The sequence below is a fragment of the Tinamus guttatus genome, unplaced genomic scaffold, assembly GCF_059628265.1.
Source record: "Tinamus guttatus ecotype Peru unplaced genomic scaffold, ASM5962826v1 Tinamus_guttatus_pri_ptg000045l, whole genome shotgun sequence".
NCBI classification, from domain to species: Eukaryota; Metazoa; Chordata; class Aves; order Tinamiformes; family Tinamidae; genus Tinamus; species Tinamus guttatus.
In genome coordinates, this window is record NW_028288579.1 from 2237050 (window position 1) to 2259951 (window position 22902).

Below are 22902 nucleotides of genomic sequence, written 5' to 3' on the forward strand. Positions count from 1 at the left end.
AAGTAGATTCTGCTTTTGGCTTAGAAAAAGGGTGAGTGAGAAGATACTAAGACCCAGAAAATATAGGAAAAAAAGTGGATGGGAAATTATTATTTACCATTTCTAATAATTCACTTTTTAGTTGCCCCCTTGTTCTTTATTGTCAGCATGTTTCAAGCCAAGGGAACTACTTTTCAGGTAGTGTTTAAAATTACATTTAAATTGTGAAACTGATTGTCACAGAGTGCTTTAGAAACTAGGAGCATAAATAGACCAAAAATGCAAATAAAATGCCTGTAACTGTCAAATACAGTTATTTTTGTTACATGAAAGTCTTAAACCACAGCTCGCTAGAAGGTGGGAGGCCACGTAGGGAGGGTGTTGTTAGGGCGCTTGTTCTGTGTGTTGTTTTCATGTGCTCGGGCAATATGGCTGCTTATATTTACGCTCCGACTCTTATCTCGTATGTGCTTAAAGCCACAGGTAGCAGCAAGACGTGCAAGTTATTCCTGAAGGTAACGGAGCAGGGAAGATGAGCAGGGCCAGTCACTCCAGGTGCCGGACATTTGTCACACCTGCACTTTCCGAAGGGGCCGCCGTGTCCCGTGGTGCACTGGCGCGCTTCCTGGTGACCTTTAAATCGCTTTACTAGACCCGGGGTGGAATTCGGAAAGATAAAAATAGGCCCTGCTTGCAATCACATGCATTTTAATATTTATGAAAGCACCCTGGCCACAGCTAACAGTCTAAAAGAACGTTTCGAGATGGATTTTATGACATCTGCAGCCGGATAGTTAATTTGAAGTGTATGTGTGTGTCCGGCCCCCTCTGTTTCCTGGAAAGCCGAGGGACTTGGGTTGTTTTTAGTTCCCAGAGATAAAGAGCTCCCGCTTGCCCTGAGGCTCTGCCCAGTCGTATGCCTGTGCAGGGGGGTGGAGGAAGCTCGCTGGCCGGTTATCGATCTGCGGTGCCCGATCCGCTGTTTGTCCCCGGATAAATCGCGTGGCCGGGGAGGGGGTCGCTGTTCCTGCCACGGGTCGGGCGGCCCCGCTAGGCCGCGGCCGGTGCCCCCCCCCCCCCGCACTTCTGCGCATGCGCGGCGGCGCGCGCCCTTCCCTGCGCGGGCAGCGGGAGGGGAGGTGCCTTCCCCCCCCCCGGCGCTGCCGGGCAGTGACGTCAGCACTGGCCACGCCCCCCAGGGGGAGGGGGACTTCCGCCCGCCGGCGCAGAAGCCGGTCAGTCGGCCGCGGCGCGGCCACGCCCCTCGAGGGGGCGGAGCCTGACGCCGCTTACATAAAACAAGGGGCGGGTTCGACGCCCGCGTCACCAACCGGCTCCCAGCAACCCCAGCGGCTCCCCCCTATATAACCGGCATCCGGGCGGCGAGGCGCTCTACACTCAGTGCCCCCGTCAACGGCGTCGGGATCCGGCCGTGCCGTCCGCCCTTCTCTTTAGTGATCGCTACTTCGTCGCCACCATCGCTTCCATCAGCATGTCCGGGTATTCCAGCGACAGGGACAGAGGGTGAGTCCGGGGGCCCGGCTGGCGCTAGCCGCCGCCAGCGTCCGGACTCTTAGACCGCCTGGGGGCTTTTCGGCTGTTGCGTCTTAGCCGTTTAAAATGGCGGCGCAGCGTGGGGGTTGGGCCCTGGCGCCCTTCCCCTTAGCTCCCGCGGGCTCTGGAGCTCCGCACTGGGGAGGGGAAAGGAAGGAAAAGGCTTTAGGAGCCCTCGGCGGCGCCGAGGGCAGCCCCTGCGTGTGGGCGGCCGCGTAATCCTGCGCGGGGGCGAAGTCCACGGAGCCTGAGACCGCTCCGTAGGGGTGCGGTCGGGGGAAGGGGAGACGAGCCATCTCCGCGGAGCGCCCCGAGTGCGGATGGCTCCCGGGGAGCTCGATTTTTGTCCTTGCGCGCACCCCCTCACCCGCCGCCGCGCACCTCGGCCGCGGCGGCGGACTGAGGAGCGGCGCGCGGGGCTGGCGGCAGGTTTGTGGGTCAGTGGGTTGGCCGGGCGCTCCGTCGGTGCCGGAGAAGCCTTGGGGGAGCTCTGGCTAGGGCGGTTCCCTGCTCTCCCTTCCCCCCCGCCGCGCACGGCGGCTCTCGCAGTCGCTGCCAGGAGCCGGCCGGCTCCCGCTTTGTGTTGTGTAAGCGGATGTTAATGGCCGGCCCCGCCATGCGGTGACTGAGGGGAAATCAAAATGCCGGCTGCTGCTGCTGCCTTTGTTCCTCCTCCTCCTCCCCCCGCCCAGCTCCGGCTCTAAAATGGCAGCGGCTGGAAAATGTGGCGTAGACAGAAATGAGAGACAAAGGAAACAGCGCTGGCAGGAAGCAGCGGCCACTCGGGCAGGTCCCCTCTGGGAGCGCTGTGCGGTGCTGGGAGGATCGCGCCCGGCCCGGCGCGGGAGAGGGAGCGCCCGGCGCGGGTCGGCCTTGGTGGCCCGCGGTGCGTGGGCGCGCTCCGCCCGGAGCCGCCGGTGCAGGGCCCCTCTTGAGCGGAAGGATCCGCGTGAGCTCGTAAAAATGCTGTTACTGAAGGGAGCCGGCCCTTTGGGATACCAAAAAAAAAAAAGGAAAAACACAGTTAATGTGAAAGTTGTTCCAATATTGCCAAAGTGCCCCGTACCCATGCTGTGGGCTGACACACATGTGGGAAACCATTTTCCTCGTGGGGCTTATGCAGCCATCTTCTCACTTAGTTCTCACTAAGTTATAGATTGTTAGGAAATCCCTTAGTTTTGTGGAAACTGCAAGGTAATGGGTTACTGTAGTTTCTGACCATGAGTTACAACTAGGTAAACTGTGGTAGCTACAACTTCAGTAGGCTTTGGAGTTTTAGTATATGTGAAGTGTATAAGACTGAATTGTGGGGTTGTAGGTTGTGCTGTCAAGATAATCAAGTTGTAAACAAAAAAGAAATCTATATCATGGTGTATTCTTCTTTAGGTTTGGAGCCCCTCGTTTTGGGGGGAGTAGAGGCGGACTGCTATCTGGAAAGAAATTTGGAAACCCTGGGGAAAAGCTTACAAAAAAGAAATGGAATTTAGATGAACTTCCCAAATTTGAGAAGAACTTTTATCAAGAACATCCTGATGTAGTTAGACGTACTGTGGTATGTACCCTATCCAGCTTGTGCAAAAGTAAACAAAGTATAAACATGCTAAGAGTCTTGGGGCATGGTATCAAATCTTAATTCTAATCATGGGCATTTTTGTCTTGCAGCAAGAGGTTGAACAGTACAGATCCAGCAAAGAAGTAACAGTCAGGGGCCATAACTGTCCAAAACCAATTATAAACTTCTATGAAGCTAACTTTCCTGGTAAGTGCAGAACAGTGTATTGCCAGACTTAGCTTTTCCAGGTTTGATTAAAATAAAGTTAATGAGTTCTAATACTCTCTTCAAGCAAATGTTATGGAAGTGATTCAGAGGCAGAATTTCACTGAACCAACTGCTATTCAAGCACAAGGATGGCCTGTTGCCTTGAGTGGACTGGATATGGTTGGAGTCGCGCAGACTGGATCAGGGAAAACGCTGTCTGTAAGTTTTGATTGTAACTTAAGACTGATGCTGAATTTCAGCAGTGATGATGTTGCCTGACTTTATGCAGTTTGAACGCTTCTGGAAAGAAACTATAATTATTTTTTTTTTCTTTTTCACTGCACACAGTACTTGTTGCCTGCCATTGTGCATATAAATCATCAGCCATTCCTAGAGCGAGGAGATGGACCTATAGTAAGTATTCCTGAATGAAAAGGATCTTACTGTAAACAAATGTGAATTTGTTAGTCCATTTCGTGCTTATGTGACTACAGAAGCTTTCTTATGTCTTAGCAATATTGTATTTCTCATTATTAGTAAAAATGATTTTGTGTTTCTAGTATTCTCCCAAGATTATTTCATGAGCTCAAATTTAAATTCTGCAAAACAGGGTTAGAAGCTCTGTTTTGGAATAGTCATCTCCTGGAAACTGGTGATTTCCAGGTATACCACCCAATGACATAACAAGGGCCAGTGTCTGGTGGTAGCTGAGGTAATTTGGCTTTCCAGTTGTGTCTAGTCAAATAATTGTTTTATTTATACATTCTGGTGATAGCATTGTAGTATAGAGGGTTTTTTGTGAGTGTGTGCGCCTTACAAAACTCTTATTACACAAAAAAAGTTTAAGACTAGAAACTTGGTTTCTTTGAATAACTAAAAGCTGAACATCTTATTCCTAGTGTCTTGTACTGGCACCAACTCGTGAACTGGCTCAGCAAGTGCAGCAGGTAGCTGCAGAGTATAGCAGAGCATGCCGTTTGAAGTCTACATGTATTTATGGAGGCGCTCCAAAGGGACCACAAATTCGTGACTTAGAAAGAGGTATGGATAAGCCTTGGTGCCTCTCTGTATGAGGCAATGTGGAAACTACTTCATCTAACTTGCTGCTTTTGTTTTAGGTGTGGAAATCTGCATTGCGACACCTGGAAGACTTATAGACTTCCTGGAAGCTGGAAAGACCAATCTCAGGAGGTGCACTTACCTTGTACTCGATGAAGCTGACCGAATGCTTGACATGGGATTTGAACCACAGATCAGAAAAATTGTAGATCAGATCAGAGTGAGTATAAATGGCATGTGTATGCAACTATGTTCTCTAAAACAAGATCAGTGCAGTTAACTTAGTTGGGCTTGTCTTGGGTAGACTTTTTTGATGGGGCATTTGGTTCAACTTTGGAGTCTTGTACTAACCCAGTCTCCTTCTCTAGCCTGATAGGCAGACTCTGATGTGGAGTGCAACCTGGCCAAAGGAAGTCAGACAGCTGGCTGAAGACTTTTTGAAAGAGTATGTACACATCAACATTGGAGCATTAGAATTGAGTGCAAACCACAACATTCTTCAGATCGTGGATGTGTGTCATGATGTAGAGAAAGATGACAAGTAAGTAGTCAGTTGGTACGAAATGTTCACAGCAGAAGTTCTGGTACTGGTCTGATACTGCTAAGTAAACTCCGTGCCAGTCAGACTGGTAGGGAAATAAGCTTGTGCAGTACAGTAAGCTGCTCTAAGTCCTAACCGTCACCTTTTTCCAAAAAAAAGGCTTATTCGTTTGATGGAAGAAATCATGAGTGAGAAGGAAAATAAAACAATCGTTTTTGTGGAAACCAAAAGACGGTGCGATGACCTTACCAGGAAAATGAGGAGAGATGGGTAAGTAAATAGTAGCTTGAACTCTTGTCAGTTACCCTAATAGATTGTAAACAAGCTCGTGAACCCTCCTGAGCTACAGCTTGACACTGTGGGGGTCAAAACAAATACAGCTGCACCAGGTGTCAGTTAAAATGTTAAAATTAATTCTAGAAGCTGTGTGAAATAAGTTTAATTCATTTTGAGCAATGAAACTACTTCAAGTTTGACCAATCCAATTTATGTATTTTTCAGGTGGCCAGCAATGGGTATCCATGGTGATAAAAGTCAGCAGGAGCGGGACTGGGTTCTAAATGGTGAGTGTTTTAGTGCTTTCTTTGATTATAACTTCTGTGTTGGCTGATAAACGAAGAAACTGATGAGCTGCTTCTGTTGCAGAATTCAAACATGGAAAAGCACCAATCCTGATTGCTACAGATGTTGCATCCAGAGGTCTAGGTTAGTACAACTCATAATGCCAGTTGCCCAAAGTTATTTAAAGAAAGTCTATTGCTTTCTTTAACCTCTGCATTTTTCTAAGTTTTCTTCACATAAAGGTGCAGTCTTTGTGGCAAGGCCTAGGCATGACAATCGGAGGACTCGAGGGGGATGGAGGACTAGTGGAAATGATCGGCTGGCTGCATCCGGTCAAATAGAGAGGTGAAAGCTGAGAGCATTGTGTGCCAGTAATCTTCAAAAGGCAAAGATCATCCTTTAAACTACTACCCCCATAAACCTGTTCTCTCATGAAATAAGCAGCCTCATTCACAGTTCACTTTGCCCTGGTATTTCTCTTCTCTCCATGCTTTGCATGATTTGCCATGGTGCAGTACCGTTAGTTTTGTGCATACTGTTTACTGTGATCTGTGGGTCTTTGAATTTCAGTGAGTTTGCTGAAATGTTGAAGAAAATAATTACAAACTTGAATGTTCAATGAAATTTTTTCCAACCATGAAATGGAGAGAGCAGCTTTAAAATGTACTAAGCCTTGTACAAATTGGTGAGTACTGGCACATGAAATCTGAGAAAAGCCCACCTCTCACTTTAGCAAGCGGGGCAGGAAAGCAACGGCTTTTCTAAATGCCGTTGAAAGTCGGAGTTCCTCCACCTTTACGTAGTCGTCATGTCGAGACCTGCCAGAGAGAGACACATTCTCAAGTGAACCCTGGCTTCTTGGAAGCGCTTGCCTAGACGAGACAGTGCATAAAAACAACTTGGTGACTTTTGGGGGACAGGTATGTTTTTCTTGCAGCTGCAGTTCAAAGGTCTTGGCAAGACGAACAGTGTGGCCCATTTTTTTGAGCTTCTGATGAGTGTGTATGTGAAGGACCTTGTATGTTTTTACTCTAAGGTCCTCAAATGAGCACATGAAGAGGCTGCTGTGAGCTTTAGTGGCCCTACTGCAAGAAGCATTCAGATGTCACTTGATGATTTGTAAAGGGGACTCTTGAGTTGGGATTGACAAGCAAATGCATACTCCTTTATGGTAAGGTTTTGGATCACAGGGTGGGTGTAAGACGGGAACAGATGGAGTGTGCATATCTTTCCCTTCCACAATATTCATGCAGAAATGGATAATTCTAACAATGTTCTTTGCAGCCATTATTTCCTTTAAAGTACTCTTGTCTAACGTTTATCTCCGATTTGGCTGTTGTGGTGTGCAAAACTGTGTACATTGCCTTTTGCCACACTGCAACACTTTACAGATGTGGAAGATGTGAAATTTGTCATCAATTATGACTACCCTAACTCCTCAGAGGACTATATCCACCGAATTGGACGAACTGCCCGCAGTACCAAAACAGGCACAGCATACACATTCTTTACTCCTAACAATATTAAGCAAGTAAATGACCTCATCTCTGTGCTTCGGGAGGCTAATCAAGCCATCAACCCCAAATTGCTTCAGTTGGTTGAAGACAGAGGTGCAGGTAAGTACTACTGATAAGCACAGTGCATGGCTTTCAAAACACACCAGAAAAACAAATGACACCTCCAAGCTCTTCCTAAGAATGGATGCCGAAGGTGGCTTAGGTGCTTGTTACCCTGACCTGAAAAAGGTATTTGTTAGCTAGAAAATCCCTTACACTGTGTGTATGCATGTTCCCTGGAACACCTTTTAGTGCACCATGACTAATGCTGATCCAAAAATAGACTTAACAGGGCTTGTTTCAGTGGCTTTGTTTCCTGTGTCTGGAAAAATGCATGGAATGAACAGTGTCCCAATAGCAAGATCAAAGTAACTTTTTGTCTTCATGCTACCAGTTGCATTACAGGACAGAACACATGCATCTAAGTGTAGCTGTCCCCTCCTGGATTAAGTTGTCACCTATTTCTGTCTTAACAGTCTTGCTAAAATTTGGTGTACTCAGTGGGTATACACTGTAACAAAGACTTTCATAGTAGGCTTGTCTTGATGGGGCTGAAACAGAAAGATGTTCTCTTGGGTTCATTGTTGGTCAAGGGGGAACTAAAAGCTTAAATTCATTCAGTAGCCTGAAGCTAAAATGCAATGTTACTTATAAACTATGGTCTTGTGTTTTTCTTTTAATAGGTCGTTCCCGAGGTGATCGACGTGACAGATATTCTGCGGGCAAAAGGGGTGGATTTAGTAGTTTTAGAGAGAGGGAGAACTTTGAGAGAACTTATGGTGCAATAGGGAAGAGAGACTTTGGAGCAAAAGCTCAAAATGGGGCTTTCAGTGCCCAAAGCTACAGTAATGGAACTCCTTTTGGGAACGGTTTTGCAGCTGCAGGCATGCAGGCTGGCTTCAGGGCTGGTACCCCTGCAGCAGCAGCGGCAGCCGCAGGCGCTTACCAGAATGGCTATGAGCAGCAATATGGGAGTAACATTGCAAATATGCACAATGGCATGAACCAACAGCAGTATGCGTATCCTGCCACTGGTACTGCTGCTCCTATGATAGGTTACCCAATGCCGACAAGTTATTCTCAATAACTTAGTGTATTTAAATGTCTCAGTTTTTCATAATTGCTCTTTATATTGTGTGTTACCAAGACAGGATAGTTATTTAAGAAACGGGAAATGCAGAAATGACTGCAGTGCAGCAGTAATTATGGTGCACTTTTTTCGCTATTTAAGTTGAATATTTCTCTACATTCCTGAAACAATTTTTAGTTTTTTGTACTAGAAAATGCAGACAGTGTTTTCAAAGTAAATGTACAGTGATTTGAAATACAGTAATGAAGGCAGTGCATGGCCTTCCAATAAAGATATTTCAAGACCGAATTTTCTTTCAAATTGCAATTTTCTCAACATGTGCACAACTTTACATTAATGGATTGTCAGATGTTTTTATATTAAATTCTAGGAGGGTTTCTCAGCTGTGTCTGATTAAGCAGTTAAGATAAAGCATATACAATAACCAGCCTTGCCTTGATTGGGCTAGATTGCTTAGCAGGGCAGGCTCCACTTTAAGGGGGAAGAAATTAAAACTGGCTTCTACCTATTGGAAACAGTACTCTTCCCTGTAAATAGAGTAGGGCTGATTTTTGAAAAACAACCATAGGAGTAATGGTATAGCTAAAACTCTTGCTAACCAAAACTCTGCTTAAATGGTGTTGCTAGTGTGCTTCTGGGACAAGTGTAGGGAGCTGCTTTTATTTTTTATTTTTTTCTTTTTTCCTTTTATTTGCAGCACCATAAGTGTCGCCTTCACATGAGCAAACATGCAGGCTAGGCTTGAGTGTAATGTACCTACAGCTATCAGGCCTTGTGAGTTAGCATGCAGGCTTACTATGAGCTTCAGAGATATGGGAAGATCTTAGTATTAAAACTTCAAATTACACTTAAACTGGTATTGAGCAGTGATTTCTTTTTGGAAGTGGAGGGAGGGAAGTGGGCTATTGTTCGCTGAGTAGAGGCTTTGGCTTTCTGCTCTGGAAAGAAAAACAGCTTTGTCTCCCACCATTCTGCATAGCTTCCCCCTCCCTGTGCTCCTGAGCTTAGCCCTCTCTGCAAATAAATACTCCCTGGTCTCAAAGCACCATCCATGCTGAGTAAAAACAATGGCCTAAAGTGTCTCTGTGTGCAGACAAGCACTTGATCCTGGGGTTAGTTAAAGCACTTAAGCTGCTGTACTTGAAAGCATTAAACTTCCATGTAACACTCCCACTTGCTTCTTGTTTATCAGTAACGAGAAGCTAGTTAAAACTCAGACTCAAGGTTTAAATAAAAATGATGTGGTGCAGAGACCTTTTAAAATAGCTTTTTTTCCCTATAGGAAACAGAGCCACAGTTGTTAAAGTGAGCATGTGCAAGTCAGATATTGTAAATTTTAAGTAGGTGGTGGGGAGGTGTGTGCTTTATTAATGATATATTTAGTGCAAGTTTTTAAGATTGTACCTGCCCATGGACATCTGTGTGTTCAGGTGAAACTTGGCACTCGAGCCATGGCGTTAAAAGGAGCTATGCAAAACAGGGTGATCTTGGCTCTGGGAGAGATCTCGGTGCTGAAATGCACTGAGCACAGCTCTGCACTGCAAATACAACTGCATCACAGTATTCCCTGGGCTGGCTCAGGGCAGCACGTTTTGAACGGCTTTGTTTTGCTCAGAAGTTGCAACTTCTCCAGCAGCCGGCCTAGGGACCTGCTGCCGAGTTGTCTTAACTAGTCACTGCTGCGGGACTGAGCGTGCTGCAGAGCCAGCGCTGCTGACACGACTCCACTGCGCCTTAACGTGACTTTTTTCACGATGAAACAGCCGACTGGGTGTTTCCTCCTAAGCGCTGCCTTCTGGCACCCGCACAAAGCCATGACAAGGCACGCATGGAAATTTCCACCGCTCTGCCGCTGCGGAGGCTTTGGCCGCGCGCGCTCTGCTCGGGAGCCGGGAGTTCGCGCGGAGCAGAGCTGCCCTGGGCGCTTCCCTTCGGCGGGGCCCGCAGGGCGGCGCGGCCGGGCGCGAGTGAGCCGCGACGGGGAGCGGGGCGAGGCCGCTGCCGCCTCAGCGGGACGCGGGCCGGGCAACCGCGCACGCGCCCGCCGCTTTTGCGCGCGCAGCTGGGGCGCATGCGCGGTGCGCGTGCTGCTCCGCTCGCTGCCGCTTGTCCGTGAGGGAGGGGAGGAAGATGGCGCTGGGCTGCGGCCAAGGGGGGTGGCTGTGCGGCCGCGTTGCCTTACGGCGCCCCGCGTTGAAACGGCCCCCGGCGCGGCCCTACGCGGCCGACGGCGGCGGCGGCGAGGGGCCAAGCGGGGAGGAGCTCCTCGAGGTTTGCCGGCGGCGGCACTTCGTGCGGGGCGGCGCGGGGCCGCGACCCTGGCGCGCCTACCTTTGCGGCTGCCCGCCGGCCTTCGGGCCGCTCGGCGTGGCGCTGCGCGCGAACCTGGCGGCGCAGTGGTGGGAGGCCGTGGCCGCCTTCCGCGAGCAGGTCTTCGCGGTGGACGCGCCGCTGCACGGGCCCGCCGGCCGCGGCGCCCCGCCGGCCGCCGAGGCGCTGCGGCTGGTGCCCGCCGAGACGCTGCGCCGAGCGCTGCGAGGCGGGGAGCCCTCGGCGGAGGAGGCGCTGGGCGCCGCGGGGCTGCTCCGCGAGTCCCTGCTGCCCGGTAGGTCCGCGCTCCGCGTCGCGCCGGGGCTGGGGGAGCAGCGCCCGCCCGCTGCCAGGCGCCCCAAGGTGCCCAACGCGCGTCCCTGCCCCGTTCGGCCCGTCAGCATCGCAGTGTTGTGTCTGCACAACGGCCTCGTGTCTGCACAACGTGTAAGGGACCTGGGGGGGAGGTCTTAAAACTTCCTTAGTGCCCCGACTTCCCCTTGTGCATCAATTCAGTACAGGCTTTCACGGGAGTTATGAACTGTGACTGCTAAATACAATTACTTGTCTCTGCGCAGGTGCCTTAGCACAGTACGATAGCTGTTTAGAGTTGGTAAACAAGAGACTGCCTTATGGCCTTGCTCAAGTGGGAGTGTGTTTTCACTCAGTTCCAGAAAGGGAGCAGTGCAATGTGAGTCTCAGCAGGTACAGTAACGCGTGATTTTTGTACTTAAGCCAGCCCTTTTTTGCACATAACTTTGTTTTGGATTACTTTTGAACATTTGTCTCTTGCCTTTTTTTTTTTTTTTTTCCTATTATCTTTGAAGGAGTTAATTTGCTGACCTTGCTGTTGTTTAAAGAATAGGCGAAAGGACCACGGCTTCCCTTGTATGGTTTAGCTCTCCCAGAACTGCAGGACAATGGCTTGATTACTGGTTACGGCAGAGACTTCAATGGTGGAGAAAGGTATGTGCTTGTTAGTCACTGAAATACGTGTGTTTCTTGCAAGAAACCAAAAAACAAACAAAAATGCATAAGATTATGACAGATCTTTTAAATAGTTCATGACATGATGTGTAGACAGGCAGATGTTTTCCTCTTGTATGTAGTATTTTGTTGCTTCTTACCACCTTGAGTTAAAAGTACAGTTTTGGTTTGTGATTTATAAAAACGACGTGGCGCTTCAAGTCAAAGCTTGCCATAGAATTTAACTTGTTTTATAGATTCATTATTTGGGATTAATATAGCATGCACAGTAATGGGTCATCTCTTGTATTTTTAATTTTCAGTTTGCAATAGGCCCATCTAATTTCAGCAGCAGTGATTTTCAGGATGAAGAAGGAAGAAGAGGATTTAATTTATGCTATGGCTTTCCATGGGGGAAAGAAACAATAGAATCATTGATAAATCTCGGTGATACTGAACTGTTACAAATGTATCCAGAGGATAGATCAAAGTTACTTGTAAGCCTTACATTAATTTCTTTACATTAAATTTTTTTTTGCTAAAGATGTGTGAGGGTTTTTTTTAGGGTTTTTTTTTTTTTTTTTTTGTGATCCAGTTGCTTCATGTGTAATCACTTTTTTATTATTCTGTTGTGGTAAAAGCAGTGCAATTGGTACCATGCAAGTCAAGTTGTCTCTGAGTGATCTTAATGCAGAAAAAATAGGAAAATAGGTAGAGAAATAATTTTTGTATGGAGTTAATTCTTTGAAATGAGAAATGAGGTAAATTGGCAAGACAGATATTGTCAGTTGCCTTTTTCAGTGAGCTGTTGTTAAGAAAAACTCTTAAGCCTGTGTGTTTCATTGCTAAGTTTCCATCAAAAAGAATCTGTAACTGTTTTATAGGTTATCCCATTCCATGCTTAGAAGTAATCTGTGTGTAGCTCTTCCTCACGTATTTTATTTTCTCAGTTATTATTACACCTAAAATGCCAGTAATGTTTTTAATATATAGGTCTGACTGTATTTAAAATTTGGTAAGGGTGCTTGGGGTCAATGCTTCATTACAAGACCCTCTGGGGCAGTGTATGAGGAATCTTTGTGGGTTTTTCCTTCTCCTTCAGGGCCGAGATGGGAGGAAGAATGTTATTCCTCATGTTCTGTCTGTGAGTGGAAATCTGGACCGAGGAACGTTAGCGTATCTCTTTGATTCTCTACAGCTAGTTGAGAATCCATTAATGAAAAAGAAAAATTCCCACAGAAAGGTAACTTTCTGTAGAACGCATAAGAAAGAACAGGTGGAAGAGGGGTTCAGATCTAAGCACAAAACTTAAATAAAGAAGTCACACCCCAGTTCAGTGCAGATATGTCTGTTAAAGCCCTCAGAATAGACTGAACAATGAAGTGCGTTTGTTAGTTTAGAGCAGGATAATGTGTGCTGCCTTTTGGTCAGCTGTTGTGGTAAACTTAAGCAGAAATATCTCCCTTTTCTTTCACATCTCTGTTCTATTCCCTTCCCCAACAGGTGCAGACAAAACATTTTTTTTTTTACCAGTAACAACAGGCTGGGCCCATGGCCTCTGCAGTCCTCTCTACCTATATAAGCATTTTTTTTTGTCCTGAGATCTCCTTTCTTGTCTTAGCTTCTCTCTGATGCGCAGTTGCCTGTTGCCAGTGATGGAAGAGTTAGAAGGAACAATGTGGTTGTCGTGTGGGGAAAGGATGATTGGGAAGGCTCCTTCCAGCAGTTTGCGGGTTGCTAGAGAAGAGTAGAAAAAGTGGGTCACAGATAGTGGTGGGTTATTTTTCTCCACCTAGTTCCTAGTTTTCGAACTATTTGTTAACCAAGTAACCTCTAAGAACAGGCAGTAGACAGCACATGGAAGGTCTGGCAGGCCCTCTTGGATCTCTCTGGCCTTACCATTAAAGATGATGCAGCTCTGCTGGCAAAGCTTCATTTTCTGTGCAGGACTCAGCTGGCACATAATAATTTCTGCCATGATGATGGAGCTGGCATGTGTGCTACTTATATCAAGTATTGGTGTTTCTCCCCCGCCCCGTGAGAAAAATGATGCATGTTTAGATTTTTTTCTAGTAAAGCTGTTTTTTCATTCAGTTAAAAATTTCAAATAGCTTTTTAAATGTTGTGTGGTTCTGTTAAGTGCATTCAGTGTAAATATCTAATAATCTCTCGCTTTTTGTAATGTTAGGTACTCAAGCTTCATCCTTGTTTAGCACCTATTAAAGTAGCCTTGGATGTAGGAAAAGGTCCAACACCAGAGCTGAGACAGGTATGTTAGGAAAAAGCATTTTAATTATGAGCATTGACTTTCCATGTTGTCTTCTGTTACAATTTTCACAATGTTTACATGGGGGAAAATCAAGCTGCTGTGTTGTGGTTCTTGGAGAGTCTCATGTTTGCCTTGGTTCAGTAGTACTTCCACTGTGTAGCTTGTGAGTTGTGGCTCAAGAGGTACACCATGGAAAGTGGGAAACACATCCTCTGTACTCCTTTTATTATTAATAATAAAATTGATGCTAATTTTGTGCAAAGCGAAGGAAAGTAAATAATCCCTGTTGGCTTCTTAGTCTTACATAATTAACATAATGTGAGCTAAATCTTCAGAAGGTTTCTTTATTGTTTTTGTTCAAGCTAATTATATTTTAAGAAATATGCACAGGAGGGAGAGAAGGGAGATCTAGCTGCCAAGTTGCTTTCCACTTTGAGCTTGTTTTAGCCAGTAAATTAATACCAGCTAGGAATGCTAATATTGCACATGCTACAGTCTGAATGATTTCTTTGTTTAGGATTTCAAACCCTCAAAGACTATTTCTTTTGTTTTTAAATAAACACAGGTTTGTCAAGGATTATTCAATGAACTGTCAGAAAACAGGATTTCTGTATGGCCGGGATATCTTGAAACCATGCAGATCTCTCTGGAACAGCTTTATACAAAGTAAGGAAAAAAGTGTTTTGTAAATTAAATTATGGAAATGAAAAATGAGATTCTGTGAACTAGTGAAAATAAACCAGTTCTTATGTACAGTAGCCAAATGACTACAGGTATGTATTCAGAACCATACATTTAAACTTGATTATTTTGTTATGAAGAGCAATGCCAGGCAGTTCACTTAGAAATTAAATGAACTGTGCATCTTTCATACTATTCCATTGCAGTTGCTCTTGAACTGTAAAATGGCTATTGGAGATTTTCCTGTGAAAATAAACCTCTAAACTTTAAAGTTCTAAAGGTTTCTAAAGTAAAGTTAAAGATGAGTCATAAACTTGAAGAATCGATTTATTTTCCACTTTTTATCTGGGCTGGCTTCTGTGTTTCATTCTTTAGTACTATTTCATGCATACCATATCTGGTCTTGATCAGGAAGTTTTTCAAGCCTGGAATGACTACCAGTGGTATATTTGAAGGAGTTGTTTCTGCAGATAGATAATATTCCAGTAAGTGATCCAGTGAACTTTCAGACTCATCTGGAATTTTTTTTTTCCCTATGAAAAACATATATAAATAATTGTTCATGTAGAGTAGCTTCAAAACCTGGTTATTAAAAAACAGGAAAAAAAATCTGCTTCTACAAAAATATACATATAAGTCCTTAGATAGAATTCTCTGTATGTTCTGTAGTGACCCAATAACTTGAAGAATAATGTAATCAGGAAAGAAAGGAATGGCAACAAGAAAATGTTATCTTCACACTTGATTTAGTATAATGTAACAAGAGGAAATATTTACAGCATATGGTCACATGTACAAATCTTATCTTGATTTTTTTTTTCTTACACCAAAAGCAGTAACAGGTGTGCTGATATCTTCTCAGGTACGATGAGATGAGCGTTCTCTTCACCGTGTTGATAACTGATGCTACTCTGGAGAGTGGAGTAGTCCAGCTAAGAAGCAGAGACACTACGATGAAGGAAATGATGCACATTTCTAGGCTGAAGGACTTTTTGACTAAGTATGTAATATCAGCGAAAAACATATGAACTTAACTTGTTCTAATAAAATGATTTTTTTTTTAAAAAAAATTCTATGCCTGAATTGACTTCTGGGATGTCACTGGTCTCCCTGAAAATAGTGCCGCTAAAGCTTGTTGGTACAGCTCTATCAAATCTGGACCATTTAGGTTTCTAGATTGCCCTGGAAAGAGGGAAGAAGTATGTTTGTCCATTGTTAGCAGGGTTTAACTGTATTCTTCGTACCTTCTGTATCATTAATTTGTTACAAACATGCAACTTAAACTTAACTTAAAGAAAAACTTTCTTTCAGTGCAGCTCAGCGGTGCTCAGAACATCTGAGGAGTGAAAGATTCTACAAAATATGTAATTAATCACAAGTGAGATCCTACCTTGTACTACGTCTTTTATGGTGTCATTTGAATAGATGGTAGCAGAGATCCTTCTGTCTGAAAACCAGAATAACATAATCCATCTTTTAATAAGGATACATATGAGGTTAATATGCCATTAGCAGCTTGGTCACCAATAACATGGCCTGCATGGTTTCAAAATTAAACTGCTGAATTTTTTTAATGATAGGTTGGTGATAGACTTTTGCTTTCCTTCGTTTTCTTCAAGTTACTTTAATTTCTCTGTGCTAGATAAGCATTTTCACTTTATAACTGCTACTGTCTAAAAAGATCCTCAGCAAATTCCCCCCAAATGTCTTTGTGCACCCCAGATATTTCACTATTTTTATTTCAGGAATTTTACCTTTTTCATCTTCTTTTCTAATGACGGTAAAGTTGGCATACTGTTCTTCAGGTTTAACATATTCTGGATTAAAGACAGTAAGCAAGAATTAAGTACAAGAAATTATGGCCCGGTCATTTTTATCTTGGTACAAAGCACTGAGATTCGGGGTATAAAATCTAAACATGCCCCTTGTAGCATGTATAGGTCTTATCAGAATTATTTTCATTCTCTTTACAGGCTGTGGTAGAGTGCGGATTGGTAACTGGAAAGAGAGGCTGCAGAGAATATTAGGCAAGCTGAGCAGAGCCACTGCAGTTCTGTCTCTTTACCACCTGAACAGGAAGGCAGACTTGTTGGGGAGAATGATTCCCTCTTGGTATTTAGAACAGGAAAGGTAATACCTTTTTTTTTTTTTTTTTTTTTTTGAGAATAGTGGAAGTCCTGTAGATATTTTCAAATCTTCCTTATGCATTGTGGCTTTTGTGCAATGTCTTCATTATTGCATGCTTTGCGCAATTGGTACAATGACTTAATTCAATTGCCTTGTTGATTGCTGTCTAGTGTTACTTAATTGTTTTAAGTGACTTTGAGTCTTGTCAAAGTTGAGCACAAAGGACTAATGTGTATTGTGAAGGTCCCGCATGTTGTTCAAGTTTTATTACAATTTTATTGCAAATAACCCCATATTGGACTCTTAGTAAATGCGCACTGTAGCTCTCTAGTCTTTAATTTTCTTTCCTCTGCAATGGCTCTTTCTGTCCTCAGCAGGAATTCCCAAATTCTTGTTTTATTTCTTTTCTGTTTTAAGTACTAGGAGCTTTTTTGCACGAGACTCCAGAACCCTTTATCCAGTATAGTCAAAGTTACGGTTTTGGCTGTATAGCTGACAGGTAGACTGTAAATATGCATCTTGAGGGACTTCAAAGGCCATGGTGAGCAGATATTCCGTTAGTTCACTAACATAATAAGGGTGTCTCTGTCCTTCCTTTTGTAATATCTAAAGGAATTGTCCCATACTAGCTACAAATAGTATCAAGGCATTCTTCTATCAGGCTTTAGCAAGTAATTTTTGTGGCTAAATGGAGATTAGCATAAGTTTACCAATCTCTGTGTATATGACGTAGTCTTCTGTTTCTTCTGCATTTGTTGTTGAAGTAAGGCCAGCCGAGGACCTAACAGACTTACTTCTTTCTGTAAATTATAAAAGAAACAGGCATATATGCATCCATTTCTCTGGGGAGAAATAAACAGCTCCATGATATTTGAACCTCTTAACGTTACTTTCATGATTAATACTGCTCCTTAACCAATGTCATTTTTTAATAGAATTTGTTTTCTTTATTATGGACAGTTTGAACCAATTCTTGCCAACATTTATGTGCATATTTTAGATACTGCTTTTCTTCCCATAGCCCAGACTTGCCATCTAAAACATAGCTGAGAAGTCAACATCATGTTAAGTGGCTTCCAATCTATATGTTGGTTAAGAGCAGAGTGACATCCTACAATTCCAAGAGCTTAATTCTGCTTATAACGTGTTTGCATAATAGACTCTACTGACTTAAGTTAGCACCTCTGGAAACTGAAATAGACGTTAAATCACTCACTTGCTTTATATGAAGGAATAATGACAAATGGAATTGCCAGAGCAAATCCTATTGCTAACAACAGCAGGATCAGCCCAAGAGAAATGAGCAAGGGTTGAAAATTGCTTCTCTCTTCTGTCAAAAAGAACAAAAAGTATTTATGTAAAAGTTTGTTTTTTCGTATTCTAAGTATTTTCTGTAGCTTGAAATCAAACCTTTGCATTTCTTCACTTTTCAGATTAACTGTGGTTAGTAGATCCACTCAGGAAAGTGCAAACTGCACACCACTACAGCAGGAGGGAGCGTGCTGCTGCCAGTGACCTAATCACACTAATGAGATTGAAAGGCCCTCTCTTTCATAGGAACCAAACAGAAAAATGAAGCTAGGATCTCCTCCAGGTAGATCAACAGGAGATAAAGGGTCTCTCCTAACAGTTGTCCTTGTTTATTGATGATTATAAATTCTTTGACATACCTGCTAATGTAAAGTTGAAACTGTTGCTATATTTTGTGTTATTGGGAAAGCTGTTTCCAGCTTTGCATTTATATGTTCCAAAGTCACTAGATGAATTGATAAACAGAAAAAGCATAGCTGCTTCCTTCTTCTGCATCCTTATGGGGCGAGAGATGTTCTTTCTTCCTCTGAAGAATACGTAAGTGATAGGAAGAGAACCATTTTCCGAGAGACAAGATAGTGTCACATTCTGTCCTTTGTTTGCTCGAGAAGTGAGTGAGCTTAACACTGGCTTAGAAACTGGCTCTGTAAAAAGAAACCGAAAATACTGTATCTCTGAGTACAGAATAAACGGCAAAGAAAGACATTGACATAAGCAAATGAGATGGGCCTAGGGGATGGATGGCTCACCGAGCCAGATCAGGGTAACACTGCTGACCCCTGAGGAAATAATACCAAGGGTAGTCATGAAATTTAGCTCTGTAATCAAGGCAGGCACTCAGTGCAGTGCAAAAGAGCACCTGGAGCAAACAAAACTCTAGTGGGATGTATCAGAGCGGGTGGTTCTGTGCTCCTGAAATGAAATGTGTGGTGAAGATATAAATCAAGACCTACCTATAAGGGTTAAATTGACAGGTTTGCTGTATTTTCCATTATTGGAGATTCTGTTCTCAGCTTTGCATTTGTATTCACCCACGTCACTGGCAGAGTTGATGGTCAGGTTAAACACAGCTGGGGTTGAGTCTGTCCTATTTAGTGTGGCAACCTGCTGTTTTCCTTTGAAGAGGGTGTATCTGACAGGTGGAGATCCAGAGTCTGAGTGACAGGAGAGGCTCACATTCTGGTTCATTATTACTTCCAAAGTGCCCTGAGCATGGCTGAGCTTGGGGTTGGACATCTCTAGAAAGAAGAAACTTCTGAGTGAGTTCATGGCATCTATCATTCAAATATCTTCTAGGTTATTCACAAAGTGTTGAAGACCCTGGTGTACCTCTGTTGAAAATTGTCCTGATATTTCTTCACCTGCAGTAGCAGGCAGCACAGCTTTGTATTTTTCAATGTCAATATGTAGCATCAAACATTCAATGAAAAATGCATATCTCCATACAAATGAGAGCATATCCACACAAAGTCAACAGATATTTCGATGAACCAACAAAAAACTTTTCCATCACAACAGCAGTGATTATAGTAGAAGCACAACAGAGAAATACAAGTATTGTGGGGTGTTAATTGTAGGAGAATGTAGCTTTTTATGCTAGATAAGAAGGAATGCGGACCTTCAAGTAAAGACAGTATTTTATCTGTAGCCCAGTGTAAATGAACTGAATTAATCTTGTGTGCACAGATCTAACTTTATCCTCCCCAACTTTTGAATAGTAGAAGCAGAAACCTTGACTGTTTTTCAAAATAATTTGGTGTTCATGGGATCACGCAAATAAAACTGAGAAAAACCTGCAACATCTTTTAATAGAAAATGGTAATAAGCCAGCCGTGATTAAGGTAAACTATAGCCAATATAGGGTTGTGCAGTAGTTTTTAATAACTCAAAATAATTTTGAATATACATAAAGTTGTGTTATTAACAAGAAGAAAGTTAATTTTGCATGAACATTTGTAAACTGTCTCATTACACAAGCAAGGGAAAAAGTTTGAATTTTGCTTGACAGTTTCGGACATTCTAGAATCCCTTCCCTCCTCTCCCTTCCCCCTTTTGTTTTTTTGAACAGTCGATGCCAAGACATATCACAAAACTGGGAAAAAAATAACCTACCTCTGGCTTCTGTGGTTGATTCCTGAATCTGCTGAGAGACTTGAGCTAAAAGAAGAGAAGAAAACCTTCAGACAAGAAGCAACGGCTGTTGTTTATAATTATTTTTAAGTATGTCCTTGGCTTACTGTAGGAAAACAGCAGAACTGTGAGAAAAAACATTTTCCTTCAAATATGAAGCCGATAGTGAAGAGGGCAGATGGTGTAGTTGCACCAGTGAGCGGTGACTCAAAAGTCCATGAGTTGAGGAAGTCCTAAATACGGAAGCAGTGCTGATTGCTACTGGTGATGTTTGGAGAGAGACTTTTGTTTTAATCCACTTATATTTAGCCCGTGGTAGTCATGTTGTAGTAGTGGGTGGAAGGAAGAGCTTTGTGCTGAGGAACTTGGGCTACAATTGTCATGTATAGTTGTTTTATAGGTGCCATCTTTAGTACATGTGCATATCTAGGTTTCTGGAGTTGAGAAGAATTAGCAGTGCCACTAATGTTCTTTGCCCAGTACAGGACAGCAGTAGACAGACACTCTGGATACATGCAACAGGTTGCCTGAAAGCCCTGGGGCTTTAATATAGCTTCAGCAGTGACATTGTATATATGGATAGTGCCTTTGAATATCTATAGGGCTGTATATGAGTAGCTTCTGCACAGTTAAGTGCTTTAAAACTGTGGCTGTGGTGCTTGTCTCTTACAGATCCCCCACTTTTTGCAGCTAGCAAGACAAGGTCCTACAAGAGCATCCTCTTTTCTTTTTCCTGTGTGATCTAAAGCACATGTGCGTGGGCTGTTCCTTCCCCCTCGGTTGTGAGGCAGCAGCGTTGGTTTCCATGCGATGGCGGCGCTGATGTGTGGGTTTTCCAGTCACAGCAGTCAAGGTAGAACGGGGACAGGCGGCCGCTTGCCGGGGTGTGCGCCCTGGCCCGCCATGAGGGGAGCGCGGCGGCTGGCGGCTGCCTCACGCGCTGCTCGTGAGGCGACCGGCTCACATCACCCAGCCTGAGCGCGGGGAGACGTCCGCAGGGCTAAGCCTCCCCCCTTCCCCGCCGCAAAATCTCTGCGTGACCCGATGATGCTGTTCACCCCTCCCAGTGCTTTGTTTGTTCTTCCTGAAATGAATCTTTTACCTGCTACAGTGATGGGAACCTTTGTGTTTCCTCTCAAAAACTACTGCATTTCAACACACAGCAGTAAGTTCCTGAATCGAAGACTGTTGCGTGTTTGTTTTGGTGCAGGTGTTACTACATGTTTTTGCCAGAAATGAGGGAATCGTACTCATGTCTCTTTGTGGACGTGTACAGCGCAATTCAGTCCTATAAAAGGAGTAAAATTGGAGGCCCTAAAACTCAGTTTTCATGAGTTTGAAGTATTCTGATTTTGTTGAAGATGTGGCAAAATGCTTGCGTTTATTGGGCTAGATACTGTTTTACAGATTCAGATACTGTTTGTTGTAAGGTTCTGCTAAATATTTTAAATTAGATTGCAGCCTTGCATAAGGAGGTGGCTGCTGGTGTTTTTGAAGTCTTTGTTGTTGTTTTGTGTTTTAAATGGTCTTCAGATGTAGAAGCAGGCGCTTTTGCACACTCTGTGGTAGAGAAAGTTTGAAAGGGGATATCAGAGAGACCAATCATCATCTAAATCAGCAAGTGGACCTGACGTCTCTAACACGAGGAATTTCTATCCCTCTGTGCATGAATTTCCAAGGTAACACAGTAGCATAAGTCAAAACTTCAGATCCCTAGCCTGTTTAGCAAGTAATACCATAAAATTAAGAAAGAGTGGAGCCAAATAGCAAGAATTAGCTCCTGCTATGTTGAAAGAAAAAATTCAATATGAAAGCCCCAATGGTATTCTCTCCTTATCAGCTTCACAGTCACTAGAGTTATTTTTCCAGATGTAATTTTGTCATTTAGAGAATGAGAAGTTGGAAATCAGTAATTGTAGGATAAACTCTACGAGAAATGATGGTTGTAACTGTGCAAGATGAAAGTGAGAAAAACAGCGTTTACTATAATTTGATTAGTGGTCGTCTTCCAGCAGATGGTGCCATTGTGAAATGTAATATTAGTCTGAAAAGCATAAGCTTTGATAATGGGATTTATTGTATGTTATAGAACTTCTCAACTTCTTTTTTTAAAAAAGTAATTTCTTTAATGTTCTTGGTTAATATTCAAATCCAGGTATAAAATTCAATTTTATTTCTTCTCTAGGGTAGTATAAAGAGATGCTTTTTAAATAAAAACAAAAGATGTGAATGTTTTATGTTCAAGAAAAGAAAGTAAATACTGCAAATACATATAGAACAAAGTCAATTCATTCCCATTTCCCCAAGGTTTTGTCTAGACTTGTGAATACAGCCTGCATTCAATATAATTCTGTTAAGTCTAAGTATACTGAAACAGGAAGTCGTATTGTAAGTAAAATAGTTGAGAGTTTTACAGAATCAGTGAGATATTGATATCAATATCGGGATTGGTGGATTAGAAGTCATAGCTATAGCTATTAAACAGAATTGGAAGTCATGCTACATGACTTGGAAAAAAGCTTACATTGGTTTCAATAGAGATGGACTTGTCTCTAAATGTTTTTAAATTTTTTAGAAAATTTATGAAGTCCCAAACATTTGTAGAAACATCTCTAAAGCAATAAACTGCCTTCAAGATAGAAATGAATGAGTTTATACAAGAAGTTATGTCTTATAGGGACAGGATTTGATGACCTCATAATATCTTGTGTTCTAAAAAATTGTTTTGCCAGTAAATCAGAGAGGTAGAACTTAAGGGTAACTTATGAAGACTTAATCTTTTCTAAAGAACGGGAAACTCCTTTTAAGAATGGTTATTTGAGCCAGGAGGTGAATGTTAGGTATTCTAGAAGATTTCTGGGAATCAGCATGTGCTCTGTGAGGAAATGTCAGCCTTAATGATCAGCATTGCAGCATGTTCTGTTCTGTCATGCCAGCTAGCTGGAGAGCCTATGAAAATAAACACGTAAATGTGGCAAACTCCTAGCTTCCTTTTCTGTCAGAAGGGAC

The 22902-nt window shown here is 43.3% G+C and overlaps 3 protein-coding genes across 4 annotated transcripts; 2 read left to right on the forward strand and 1 right to left on the reverse strand.

Moving 5' to 3' along the window:
* The first annotated feature begins 1366 nt into the window (after window positions 1-1366).
* On the forward strand, window positions 1367-8952 carry DDX5 (DEAD-box helicase 5). 2 transcript variants are annotated; one of them, XM_088537864.1, is made up of 13 exons: window positions 1367-1479; window positions 2920-3085; window positions 3196-3292; window positions 3378-3511; window positions 3641-3706; window positions 4192-4333; window positions 4411-4571; window positions 4720-4892; window positions 5052-5162; window positions 5394-5455; window positions 5538-5597; window positions 6845-7069; window positions 7693-8952. In XM_088537864.1, exons 1-13 carry the CDS (start codon window positions 1472-1474, stop codon window positions 8094-8096), a joined length of 1809 nt encoding a protein of 602 aa, XP_088393990.1. In that variant the 5' UTR covers window positions 1367-1471; the 3' UTR covers window positions 8097-8952. The 2 variants fall into 2 exon arrangements, with proteins under 2 accessions (XP_088393990.1, XP_088393983.1); XM_088537857.1 differs by having other exon boundaries at window positions 1373-1503.
* A 1272-nt stretch (window positions 8953-10224) lies between these two features.
* Window positions 10225-15395, forward strand: POLG2 (DNA polymerase gamma 2, accessory subunit). The gene is made up of 8 exons (XM_010212593.2): window positions 10225-10704; window positions 10988-11114; window positions 11270-11375; window positions 11699-11872; window positions 12478-12618; window positions 13564-13644; window positions 14210-14310; window positions 15188-15395. Exons 1-8 carry the CDS (start codon window positions 10230-10232, stop codon window positions 15351-15353), a joined length of 1371 nt encoding a protein of 456 aa, XP_010210895.2. The 5' UTR covers window positions 10225-10229; the 3' UTR covers window positions 15354-15395.
* A 2-nt stretch (window positions 15396-15397) lies between these two features.
* MILR1 (mast cell immunoglobulin like receptor 1) lies at window positions 15398-20097 on the reverse strand. The gene is made up of 8 exons (XM_010212594.2): window positions 20001-20097; window positions 19876-19920; window positions 18717-19001; window positions 18123-18407; window positions 17669-17782; window positions 17163-17252; window positions 16080-16142; window positions 15398-15507 (listed from the first exon to the last, which is right to left on the reverse strand). The coding sequence occupies exons 1-8, from the start codon at window positions 20032-20034 to the stop codon at window positions 15398-15400; spliced, it is 1026 nt and encodes a 341-aa protein (XP_010210896.2). The 5' UTR covers window positions 20035-20097.
* Window positions 20098-22902: the final 2805 nt, after the last annotated feature.

What these genes read in the sequence shown, in the direction of transcription:
- DDX5 (XM_088537857.1), top strand. Translation starts at nt 1,472, where the DNA reads ATGTCCGGGTATTCCAGCGACAGGGACAGAGG. An exon ending in AATTCGTGACTTAGAAAGAG is followed by an intron (nt 4,334 to 4,410) that starts GTATGGATAAGC and finishes CTTTTGTTTTAG; the next exon opens with GTGTGGAAATCTGCATTGCG. An exon ending in GATGTAGAGAAAGATGACAA is followed by an intron (nt 4,893 to 5,051) that starts GTAAGTAGTCAG and finishes TCCAAAAAAAAG; the next exon opens with GCTTATTCGTTTGATGGAAG.
- POLG2 (XM_010212593.2), top strand. Translation starts at nt 10,230, where the DNA reads ATGGCGCTGGGCTGCGGCCAAGGGGGGTGGCTGTGCGGCCGCGTTGCC. An exon ending in GACTTCAATGGTGGAGAAAG is followed by an intron (nt 11,376 to 11,698) that starts GTATGTGCTTGT and finishes TTTAATTTTCAG; the next exon opens with TTTGCAATAGGCCCATCTAA. An exon ending in CTGGAACAGCTTTATACAAA is followed by an intron (nt 14,311 to 15,187) that starts GTAAGGAAAAAA and finishes ATATCTTCTCAG; the next exon opens with GTACGATGAGATGAGCGTTC.
- MILR1 (XM_010212594.2), bottom strand. Translation starts at nt 20,034, where the DNA reads ATGTTTTTTCTCACAGTTCTGCTGTTTTCCTACA. An exon ending in AGTTCTGCTGTTTTCCTACA is followed by an intron (nt 19,921 to 20,000) that starts GTAAGCCAAGGA and finishes CTCTTCTTTTAG; the next exon opens with CTCAAGTCTCTCAGCAGATT. An exon ending in TAGAAAAGAAGATGAAAAAG is followed by an intron (nt 15,508 to 16,079) that starts GTAAAATTCCTG and finishes CCCTCTTTCCAG; the next exon opens with GGCAATCTAGAAACCTAAAT.